This window comes from Marmota monax, unplaced genomic scaffold (assembly GCF_021218885.2).
Source record: "Marmota monax isolate L192 unplaced genomic scaffold, Marmota_monax_Labrador192_F-V1.1 WCK01_AAM20220418_F8-fsc00088, whole genome shotgun sequence".
NCBI classification, from domain to species: Eukaryota; Metazoa; Chordata; class Mammalia; order Rodentia; family Sciuridae; genus Marmota; species Marmota monax.
This window is the reverse complement of record NW_026694492.1, coordinates 3,333,128-3,345,494: the sequence shown is the minus strand read 5'-3', so window position 1 is coordinate 3,345,494 and position 12,367 is coordinate 3,333,128. Positions and strand designations below refer to the sequence as shown.

At 37.4% G+C, this 12,367-nt stretch overlaps 1 protein-coding gene across 1 annotated transcript in view; it reads left to right on the top strand.

The window, feature by feature from the left end:
* Window positions 1-12,154, top strand: part of Mbd2 (methyl-CpG binding domain protein 2) — a 71,031-nt gene extending 58,877 nt beyond the window's left edge. The window contains exons 4-7 of the mRNA XM_046419456.2: window positions 2,325-2,415; window positions 3,867-4,044; window positions 8,599-8,737; window positions 11,686-12,154. Coding sequence (XP_046275412.1) covers window positions 2,325-2,415; window positions 3,867-4,044; window positions 8,599-8,725 — 396 coding nt within the window. The 3' untranslated portion in view covers window positions 8,726-8,737; window positions 11,686-12,154. The remainder of the gene's footprint in view (window positions 1-2,324; window positions 2,416-3,866; window positions 4,045-8,598; window positions 8,738-11,685) is intronic.
* Window positions 12,155-12,367: the final 213 nt, after the last annotated feature.

The following is a 12,367-nucleotide window of genomic DNA, read 5'->3' as shown; positions in this document are numbered from 1 at the left end:
TGGATAGAAATTTAAAAGTTATCATTTTTAATTATCTACTAATATATGGAATTAGAATTTTTAGATAAAATATTAGCAGTCAAATTTGTCCATAATTCTTACGCTTTTATTTTTCTGGTAGTTTTAACTTATTTTTGCAAATCAAAAAATTTATACACAGGCAGAGAGGGAGGGAGGGAGGGAGGAAGAGAGATAGAGAGAGAAAGAGAGAGAGACAGAAAGATGTCCCTTAGTGATTCTAAGATCCTCTTCTGATACCAAAATTCATAGATGTTCAAGTCTTCTTTATAAAATAGTACAATGTTGCATATAATCTATGCACATCCTTCTTTATGTTTAAAATCACATCTAGGCTACTTATAAATACCAATGCTATATAAATTGTTCTTAAACTATTTTATTTAGGGAACAATGGCAAAAAAAAAGTTGTACATATTTAGTACAGACACTTTTTTTTTTTCTGAATATTTTGATCTCTAGTTGGTTGGATCAGTGTGTGCAGAAACCAGAGATACAAAGAGCTGATTTTATGTATGTAGGTGTATATGTACACACTCATACATATCTGTGGATTCTGCATACACTGATGAGAAATTTAACTGAGTTTTGTTTTCTTTGCTTTTTACTATAACTTTGATATTCAAAACAAACACAATATTTTTCTGCCACAAAGTAAATAGAAATCAAGCAGGGTTTCTTGGGACATTTATACTCACCAGTTATTAACCTCATCTAATTACTTGATATCCATGATTATGAATTATTATAATTGTTGATTTGTTCATATTGGCCACGTATTTTACTAATGATATGATTTGTAGGAAACATCAGGAGTTGTTACCAAGTGCCAAGAAGGTCTTCAGAAGAGAGAGGCATTCTGTTACATTTCTGTCATAAATAGAGTTGTACTACCTTATATTCTGCTGTGTCTGGAGGGCAGTCATCTGATACTTTACCTGTACGCAGAATTCAGAATATAGCCCCCAAAGCTCTGAGAGTGGGCACAATTTGTTTAATGTAAATACACTGAGTCTTATGCCTCTTTTAGGACAGGTGCTTCATATATATATATATATATATATATATATATATATATATGTATTGCCATATTTAATCAACACACTAATTGGATGTAGCAACCATTGCTCCCACATTTGCAGAGGAGGAAATTGAAGCTTCTGAAAAGGTTATAGAATACATTTAAGGTCATATATTTTGTGGTTGAAACTTGGATTTCGACATCGCTTTGTGTGTGTCCTTCACATCCTCAGTCTGAGTCCAGTTGTTCCCATTTTCAGTCATTAACCCAAATATTTTTTCAGTACCAACTATGTGGAAAGCCCTGGTATCCAAGATTAAAGGTGGAGAGTTCTATTGACTTTTTTTCTTTGCTATAAATACGAAAATTATGAAGCAGACTAGAAAAGAAATAAGGCTCAAAGACGAGGCCAAAATCTGTCTTACTAACTATGCATCCACAGGACAAGCACAGTACATAGTAGGAACTCAATAAATACATGCTGAATAGATGAATGACATGGGTGAGAAATAATAGCTAACAGGGAAAATACTAAAATATAAAAAGGATATAAATAAAAGAGATGACTGTCAGGGATCAATTAATCTTTGAATAAGCAGTGCATATCTCAGTCGCCCACTGAGGCAGGAATAGCCTTTCAGTATGCTTCCCGCTGCTCAGACTGATGGCCTGGGGCCACTGAGGGACTGTAGTGACTCAGGCCTTGTGCAGCAGGGAGAAAGTGACTCCCAAATGTGATATCCATTGTAAAACCAAGGTGGTACCTAGACATTTTAGCCATAAAAAGTGTCTTTTTTTCTTTTAAATATGCTAAAGGGCTAAATAAACATCAGGTCTTAGGAAAATTATCTATGTGCAATAGCTCTTCCCCTAATGGTATTGGATAAAGGGGCTAATACATAATATTATTTGTGGTTTTTTTTCCCTGATAAGTTTTAACATAAAAATTTCATGCCAAATGAGTTTTTAAAATTGAAATTATATTCTTTGGAAAATACCTTATAAAGAAATATACATAGAATACGGGGTATAATGATCTATTTAATTTAACAAATAAATAGGTTGCATGAAATAACAAAACATTTTTTGAGTAATATTGATCTGAAAGAGTTATGATGTGTTGAAATAATTCATGTTTAGAGTATTATTTAGCTTGTTGTAAGGAAAAAATGAGAAAATTATAGGAAACTATTGACATGATTTAAATTTCATTATCCAACAGCATCGATGCGCTACTTTCTTGTCTCAAGAATGTATCTATTAACAGTGATATTTTGCCTTACAGCTTTTCTGGGAGAAGAGGCTACAAGGACTTAGTGCATCAGATGTAACAGAACAAATTATAAAAACCATGGAACTACCTAAAGGTCTTCAAGGTATTATCTAAGTTTAGTTGAGCAGATATTTATTAAGTACCTACTGTGTGCCAGGCACTGTGTTAGATGCTTTGGATTCAGAATTGAACAATTTCACCAGGCATGGTGACGCAGGCCTGTAATCCCAGCGGCTTGGGAGGCTGAGGCAGGAGGATCTCAAGTTTAAAGCCAGCCTCAGCAAAAGCGAGGTGCTAAGTAACTCAGTGAAACCCTGTCATTAAATAAAATACAAAACAGGGCCGAGGATGTGGCTCAGTGGTCAAGTACCCCTGAATTCAGTCCCTGGTACCAACAAAAAAAAAAAAAGAATTGAATGATACCAGGTCTTTGTTTTGAGGGATCATGTGTGTCTAGCTGGATGGCATACCCCTTGTGTGGTAGTAAACCCAGGGAGGACATACATAAGAGACTTGTACCTTGTAGGGATGCCTCTATGGAGTATATTACTTTAGATTTTTTTTCTGTATAAAAGCTTTGGCTCTAGGTTGGGTTTGTCATCTAATTTAATGCGTGTGCTGTGTGTGTTTAGTACTGAGTGCAAATGAACAATAGGATTTCCCAAACTTCCAGCTTCTAGCAGCATTGGGCCCAACATTTGTTCTTTCTCTCTTCCTCTTATCAAAAGAAAAACTAAGCTCTTTTTCTGCCCCTCCCTCTACAAGCTGTTGCTGTAAGTAGCAGTGGGAGAATGTGCACTCTGGTTCAGTTTTGGCAGCTAGTGGAATGTGGGATGGAGAACTCAGTTGCCAATCTACCCGTCATTTCATATGGCAACTCTGTGTTCTAGAGAATCTTTATCCCTCCAGTATTAGAATTTCAGCATCTGAGTCTTGATTGTGGATTACTCAGAAATTCTCATAATTTATAGTTTGACTTTTGTCTCTTTGTGTTCTTGGGAATTATTGTTTTAACTAGTTGAACTATTTTAGAACTTTAAGCGATTCATTTTAATTTTGCTGTGTGCAGTCATTCATTCTATTAATCTGGATAGTTAGGCATTTGAAAAAGATGTTAAAGCTGCAAGTACAGCATGCTTGCTTTGACTTTTCCTTCAAAGTCCTGAAACAAGGAAGATACATTTTGGGATATTACTAGAAATTAATTTTAAAAGCTAAAAGGAGGGACTATTCCAGGGTACATTAATTGGGATACTTGAGCATAATCTAATGCCTTTATAAAGGATTTAGATTATTCAAATAATTGACTTTACTTGAGGAAATGTAAGTTTAAAACCTTAGAAAATGTATTTTAAAAGTTTTATTGAAATGCTATACTTTTTTGTTACTATGTCTTTTATGTTAGTTGCTTGTGATATCATCTTTTGCTGTTTTGGTTCATGTTGACTTTAAACATATGACCCTACATGAACACAAAAATGTTGATTGTTTCAGGTCACATAAGGTTTGCTTGTCACATTGAAAATTTTAAGTATTGCTTCTTTCTGATTGCAGGAGTTGGTCCGGGTAGTAATGATGAGACCCTTTTATCTGCTGTTGCTAGTGCTTTGCACACAAGCTCCGCACCAATCACGGGACAAGTCTCTGCTGCTGTGGAAAAGAACCCCGCTGTTTGGCTTAACACATCTCAGCCCCTCTGCAAAGCTTTCATTGTCACAGATGAAGACATTAGGTAATTCAGTTTATCATAACCCATAAAGCTTGATTTTTGCCTGTGGATAAATTTTATATTGCCCATTAGGTTCAGTGTCACACATAGTACAGGTTGAGCATCCCTAATCCAAAAATCTAAAATCTAAAGTACTTCAAAGTCTGAAACTTTCTGAGCTCTACCATGAGGCCACATTGAAAAATTCCATACCAGGAAACCTTATTTTATGCACAAGGTTATTAAAAAATATTGTATAAAATTACTTTCAGATTGTGTATTTAAGTTAATACATAAAACACAAATGAATTTTGTGTTCAGGCGTGGGTTCCACCCCCAAGATATCTCAATATGCATATTCAAATACTCTAAAGTCAAACAAAAGTCTGAAATACTTCTGGTCCCAAGCATTTTAGAAAAAGGATCCTCAAACTGCAAGTGAATTCACTCACTAGAAAATCCTTCGTCTGTCCTTCCCTCCCTCCTTCCCTCTCTTCCTTCCTTCCCAGAGCTTTTCTGAAAGTAATGGAAGATGATGATAAAGTACTGTTATAATAAATACATGCTTGTAAAAGGTGGAAGGGGGACCATCATGACCATGTCCAAAGGACAGCTTTCAGGACAATTATTTTCTTTACACATCATCTTTACAGTTTTACAATTTGGGCTTCTGAATTTTAGTTCCCTGTTCTCTCAGTTTATTCATTCAGTAATACCTTTTATGATTGCTTCCTGCGTTGGTTTATTTGCAAACAAAAGATCTCTCTAAAGCAAATGATAGCCATATTGCCCTAAGTTTTCTTTTCAAAGTATGATTTAGTTATCTTGATTGTGTTTACCTCACTTATGCTCAATTTAGAGATTTATTTACTTATTTCACTTTGTTTCAGTAAATACTTAAGGTGCCTCCAAAGACAGACACCATAAACACACAAACACACAATAGAGCAAGAAGAGAAGCACATAAGAAAGCTGAGCAATGGGTAAAGAATAAGAGCCAGGAATAAGGGGACACAGTTGCCTCTGTTAACATCTTTTACTGTTTCTAAGACTGGACCACAAATTAGGTTTTTAGTAGCAAATAGTAAAAGGGGAAAGCATCTAACTTAGATTGATAGTATGAGCAAACCATTGTTCAGGAGAAACAAAACTATTTTGGGTAGTAAAACCTCAAAGAAATTCTTGTCTAGTATTTAGGAACTTCAGTATCATTAATTAAGGATACCTAATGATATCATTGATACCAATGATGCTATAGTATATTTGCTTCAGAAATATGACAATATGTATACTTCACTGTTCCCATCTTCCGAATGTAAATCAAAATTTTACTGGAGTATTATTCCTAGACAAAACCAGCAGATGGCACTTTTGAATCACAAAATATAAAAATATGTTTTCTATTTGTATTTTGTTTTTTTCTAAATCTATAAAAAGTTGACATAAAAATATTTCTAAATGCATGAGTCTAGCTAGATTTATATTGGAAAGCTCTTGGGTTTTAAAGTAATTCCCTTTGCAAGGGTATAAAACAGCTCAGAGTTCTAGTCATATGACTTGATTGCTTGGAATTTATTCATTCATTCATATGCAGTGTTGAGAATCGAACCCAGTGTCTCACACGTTAGAGAAGTGCTCTACCACTGAGCCACAACCCCAGTGCATTTGCAGAGTTTATTATCAACTTTATTTCTGAAGAAATTAAAATAGGGAGCTTGGGCTCTGGCTTAGTGGTAGCACACTTGCCTGGTATGTGTGAGGCACTAGGTTCGATTCTCAGCACCACATATAAATAAATAAAAAAATAAATATCTATAAACATTAAAAAAAAAAAAAAGAAAATAGCAAAATGTAAAATTGAGTTGAGGAATTAACATGCCTTTTGTACTGTTTACCATTGAGGAAGACAGCTACTCAAGGAAAAGTTCTTTTCCATCTTGGAATGAGGACCAAGTTAGTCATCAGGGATTCCACCAGATCATCATGGGTGTGGACTGAGGTTCTCTAAGTGGTATCATGAGAATGCCAACAGCTTCCATATCACATCATCTGGTAGTAGAAGAAACTGTCTCCAAGCCAGGTCTAGATGATTTTCTTTTCAGACAAATTTATCTATCAAATTACTCATTTGATTTAATTGTCATAACAATAATTAAGCAGAACTTATTAAGCAAACGTTTTTTGTTGAATTCCTATAGGTTCAAAATAAATGACAGTAAGTGGGATTGTTACTTTTCCTTGATTTGTGTGGCCAATATTCTGTTTATATTAAACCTCCAGCTAAAGATGTCAATATTAAGTATATATCTTTTCAGTTTATTTGATAATATTTTCATCCACCTGTGTACTTGCTTTCTAATATTTGATAACAAATTCTTATGAATTTTGCACCTTAAAGCAAGACCCATTTATTATTAGCTCATGATTCTGTGGTTCAGCAGCCTGGATTCTCTGCGTGGTTTCACAAAGCTAAAATCAAAGTGTTGGCTGGACTGCTTTACCTTCTGGAGCTTAAGATTCTCTTTAAACTCAATTGTCACAGTGTTAATTCTCGGTGGCTGAAGGGCTGACTCTTGTTGCCTTTGTTGGCCAAGAGATGGGGCTGCTCTCAGCACCTAAAGGTGGGCCTGAAATTCCTTGCCATATAGCCCCCTTCATGTATCCTTTAAACACATCTGTCAGAAAGACTCAGCCTCACTAAGGGCTCTTCTTATTAGGAGAACCACTGTATAAATCTTTGTTTTGATTAATTCAAGATCATTCGATTAGTAACCCCATTATACTTACAAGTTCTGTTCATTTTCAGGGAAAAAATTATGTAAGGAGGATAAAAGGAGTGGAGTGAGGAGGGCTTGGGGAACATCTTAGAACTCTGCCTGCCACCGTGGGCACTTTAGTTTCAACATTTATCATAAAGTTGAGAAGTACTGCTTAAAGTAAAAGTCTTCGTTAGCTGTTAAGATAGAGTTCTTCATCCAAAAGCACAGTTTGCTCCATTTTCCCTGTCTTCCTGATGGGATTACTCCAGGGTAGTGGTATATATTCTTGTAGTCTGTTACGAAAAGTGAGACACTTCCCATGAGACTGATGTGCCATTTAGCATAAACTTTGAGTCAGTGGGCAAGCAGAGAGACAGATTATTTAAGAAATAAACAGATGTGTTATGTTGATCCTGCCCCACTACATAAAAATCTGTCATCTCCAGTGTCTTCTTATATGACAGAAGCTATAGAGTTCAGGCTGACCCAGTAACCACCCTGTCTGCCCCTTAAGCTGAAAATTTATTTAAAGAGTAGAAGTCATTGCTGTTTTGGAGTTTAATAAAGATCTGAAGTTTTTGTGGCTATATAGTATATGTGCCTCATTACCTCCTACCTTGGACATGTCTCATTGAGCCTAGAGACACGTGCTCTGGAGGAGAGCATGTGTGAATGCAGCTGGCTGAGCCCCCAGGAAGTGATTACTCCATGACGAGGATGACGTCCTCTGTGACATGGTGCTTCTACCTTTCTGCTGTCCTAGATTTGGGCAGTGCTGCAAGCTGTCTTCCTTCAGTTATTGTTTGGAAGATCACTTTTCCAGTAGAGCCCTGCGTTTTCCTTGTTGTGTCTTCCTTGTGTTCCATCTCCCACTCTGCATCCATCCTGACCATCTTTCCTCTGCTCTCAACAGAACACTTGACCTGTTCTCTGTTGGTAGTTAACCCACCTCCCTCTGCTTTCACCTCTCTTCATTTTTTATTTTCACCAGGGCCTTTACCTGCCAGTCCTTACTATTCCCTTGTGTTTCTTCAACTTTGGCCTTTCTACTTAGTTCTCGATGTAAATTCCTCTTTTGCCCTCTCAGAATTTTTAAGACAAAGTGTCTATCAACAGCATTTTCTCCTGGGCTTTGTTCTCTGTCCGATGGTTCAGAGCCTTATTAACTCACTTTTGAGGACTCCTTGCAGTCACCAAGACACAGAAAAACCCATGGCATGTTCTTGCTGTGCTCAGCTTCTCTCGGTTGAAGTGGAGATTTTTGGTCTCTGTTCTTGGTATGCAGGCTTATGTGCCTGGCTTTTCCATGCTGTCCCATTGCCTGCAGACCTGGGAGCCCAGGAGAGCACTCTCTCCCAATGTAGCCATGGAATGCCAGGCCAAGTCCCAGCCCACTGACTCTCTACTTCACGTCTTTCTTAGTGCTTCATTTAGGAAGGCACTTTTCTTTATTCTTCATGTTGCCTCCTCCTTCTATCCCTGCCTCCAAATTATTTCTAATTATTTTTCGTAGGAATATACCTATATCTTCACACATTTGAGATTCTTGGAGTTGAGGAAGAGGTCACTAAAGTAAAGTGACTCTTTTGAGAATTCTCTATGAGACAAAAGATAACTGTATGTGACCATCCCTCTTTTAGTCAAGGGTACCAGTGTATTTGGTTTGTGAGTTTATAAACAATCTTTGCAAAGTCAAAGGAGAGGAAAGTGTATTTTTCCTGGGGAATTTAGTGACTTTGAAGTAGGGATGGACTTTTGTAGCAGCTTCATATTTTCAGTACATGCCAGATTTTTAGTGTCTTTTTCTGTTTTTGAAAAGGAAACAGGAAGAGCGAGTACAACAAGTACGGAAAAAATTGGAAGAAGCACTGATGGCAGACATCCTTTCCCGGGCTGCTGACACAGAAGAGATGGATGTTGAAATGGACAGTGGAGATGAAGCCTAAGAATATGATCAGGTAAACTGACACCAGACATAGACACACTTGGAACTCACATGTTTATTTTCTTGTCTGCAGCCTCCTCAGCACTGAGTGAAAAAGCTGCTGCTTTACGTAGGTTATGCATATGCTGCTGTCTGGCCCCCCCTTTGTATCTAATGACCATATAAGTTATTATACCTGTTTGTTCTCATTTATTAAATCAGGTGGGAAATCTCCAAGTTGTCATTTAAGAAAAGCAGAGAAAAAAGAAAAGGACTGTGTCAGGGAGGGAGGAGTGGTTATAGGAGAGGAAGGTAGCTGTCATCTTCACCCCATTAGCCCTCTGGGGTATGTTGATCCCTCTTTAGAATTATGTTAGCAATATAGACGAAATTCTTCACTTTTTCCAGGCTTTCTTTACTGTAGACTCAATGCTGAGAGAACAAGAAGGACATTGACAATATAGTACATAATTTACAATACAATTTTGATCTTACCCTTAAACCCACATATGAAGTTCATAGTCTCTGTTTCGTGGGTGTATATTTTCTTTAGATGATTACACTCAGATTTCTAAGGCTTCAGTGAAGCATTTTTTTAAAAAATATTTTTTAGCTGTAGTTGACACAATACTTTTATTTTATTTACTTATTTATATGTGGTGTTGAGGATTGAACCCAGGGCCTCGCATGTGCTAGGTGAGCGTTCTACCACTGAGCCGCAACCCTAGCCTTTAGTGTAGCATCTTGTTTCCCAACTTCTATCCTGTATCTTGGCATCCCTTGTTCTAATTTCTGCCACCCATTAGCCAGTTATTTGTTTCCTTTGAAGCCCAAATTGAGGAGAGATGGGTTAGTTAACATGGTGTGAAAGGTCAGAAAAGCCTCTCTGGGGAAGTGACATTTACATTGGGCCTGAAGTGTGTAGGACCATGTCGGGAGATTTTCAGGGGTCCCGTTAGAAGGGACAGCAAAGGGAAGCTTGGTTTCTTTAAGGAACAAAGAAAAATCAACATGATCTGAACATGGTATGTCTGGAGAGGGAGGGCCAATGTGTAGGCAATGTACCTGATCACACAGAGCCCGTGGGTCATGTTAAGGACTTTGAGCTTTATCATTAACACCAGTGGGAGTCCACTGAAGCTGAATAGCATAATCAGATTTGCTTATTTATAAAATCCCTACAGCTGCTGCAGGAAAACATGGATTGTAGTAGGGACAACTTGAAGCAGGGAGACTGGCTGGGATGCTATTGTGGTAGTCCAGCAAGAGACGGTGGTGGCTTCTCCAGGGTGTTGGTAGTGAGCAGGGAGGAGAGGAGGAAAGGGCAGTGAGCAGGGAGGAGAGGAGGAAAGGGCAGATCTGAGATATATTTGGAGATAGAATCAGCTTGAGCAAGTGATTGATCAGTAGTGAGCTTGAGAGAGTGGCAAGATGAATATTTCCCCCTCCCTCTGTCTGGAAGAGAGGGAGGGATTCCTGTGTGGTAGAGGAGCAGAGAGAGGCAGTGAGCATGAGTGTCATTGTTGACACCATCTTCCCTTTCCATGAGTGCCTTTCCTTAATTCAGGAATGACTCATGCCACAACGATACCTAAACCAAATAAGAGATATAGTGTCTTACATCTGCAAGTCCAGTGACTGCAGCACCAGCACCAACCCTATTTAATTTCCTGATGAGGACAGGAAGACACTGTATTTACACTTGGTATTTTGTTTTCCAAACTAGCAAGGATGTGTTATTTGGGCTCTCATGGGTGGGTGTACATAGTATATATAAAGTTTGCCAGAGAGAAGTCTGAGCATGTTTCTTTTGTCTGCGGCTCTGGGGTGCAGCGAGGGACTCTGCACTGTTGCACCTGCACCAGGTTCTGTGCCATTGTGTCAGAACAGACTCTGGGAAGGCCTTCTGCTTTTAGCTTTGGTTTTTCCTCAGCCTTTTCTCCCATCAACAGTTTGGGGTAAACAAAGGCCATGTAGTCTAGGCTTTATCAAACCTGTGCTTCCAAGATCAGATGAAAATGGGCACATTGAGTCAGGGTGGTATGGCTGTAGACTAAACCTGTGCTTTCTTTGCAGAGAACTTGGCAGGTTGAGATCAAGGCAGAGCTCAATCTGTGTAAGAAAGCTTCCATTTTGTAGTATCAGGGATTAAACCGGGATGCTATGCCCCTGAGCTGAAACTAAAACCCCAGCCCTTTTTATTTCATTTTGAGACAGGATCTCCCTAAGTTGCCAAGACTGGCCTCAAACTTATAATATAATCCTCCTACCTTAGTTTCTTGGGTAGCTGGGATCATAGGGGTACACTACGATACCTGGCTTTAGTTATTTTTATTTAGCTTATTAGCTAAATGATAGGTTTAGATTTACTGTTACTTAAATTTTACAATCATAGAGAAGTGTCTAAATTATCAAACATTTTAGGAATGATTGCAAGAAGATAACTATAAAACAAAAGAGTTAAAATATTTAGCTATGAATGAGATATCATATCAAAGACATAAATAGTTCACTTTGCAGTTGCACAGGACCATCTCATGATAAAAGGATAAGCAATAAAAAGACTGCATATCTATCATCTATAAATGCCCTAAAGTAAAATCAATCATTGTGAAGTAGAATAAATCATTGTAAGAAATTTTCTCAGAATATGCTTAGATTTGGCTGCTATCTATTATGAACTCTTTCAATTCCTTTTTTTATGCTGATTTAGCTAATGGTAGATAGAGAATATTTGTATAAGTATGAAAAGGGGTACATATACTTTCTTTGAAAATGAAATGGGTATTAAAAAGTATCATCAAAATAAAACATCTGAAATAATGAGGGAATATGTTGAATACTTTGTATTTATAATGTACTGTAACTAAATGTTTAATTGAGACTTCTGATTCTAAGTGAAATTTAGGCTCTGATTACTTCAAGTTTCTTCTCACCTGATAAATCACTGAATTACTTAAGTTTGTTTGTTTTTCCTTACAGGTAACTTTCGACTGACTTTCCCCAAGAGCAAATTCCTAGAAATTGAATAAAACGTTTCCACTGGGTTTTGCCTGTAAGAAAAAAATGTACCCGAGCACATAGAGCTTTTTAATAGCACTAACCAATGCCTTTTTAGATGTATTTTTGATGTATATATCTATTATTCAAAAATGATGTTTATTTTGAGTCCTAGGACTTAAAATTAGTCTTTTGTAATATCAAGCAGGACCCTTAAGATGAAGCTGAGCTTTTGATGCCAGGTGCAATCTACTGGAAATGTAGCACTTACGTGAAATATTTGTTTCCCCACAGTTTTAATATAAACAGATCAGGAGTACCAAATAAATTTCCCAATTAAAGATTATTGTGACTTCACTGTATATAAACAGATTTTTATACTTTATTGAAAGAGGACAACTGTACATTCTTCCATCATCACTGTAAAGACAAATAAATGATTATATTCACAGACTGATTGGAAGTTTTTCTGTTAAAGAGCACACATAGTGAATAGCCCCTCATTAGCATTCCTGATGGACATGCAGCGTTGATCCCTGGGCCTGGGTTTGATGGAGGTGGTAGAAAGTAGCTTGTGCATGGGCAGTGAGCCTGCCCCCAGGAGGTGCTTCGACCAGCAGCGTTGCACTGTTGGTAGCACGTGCAGTGTTTTTCTTGTCTTTCA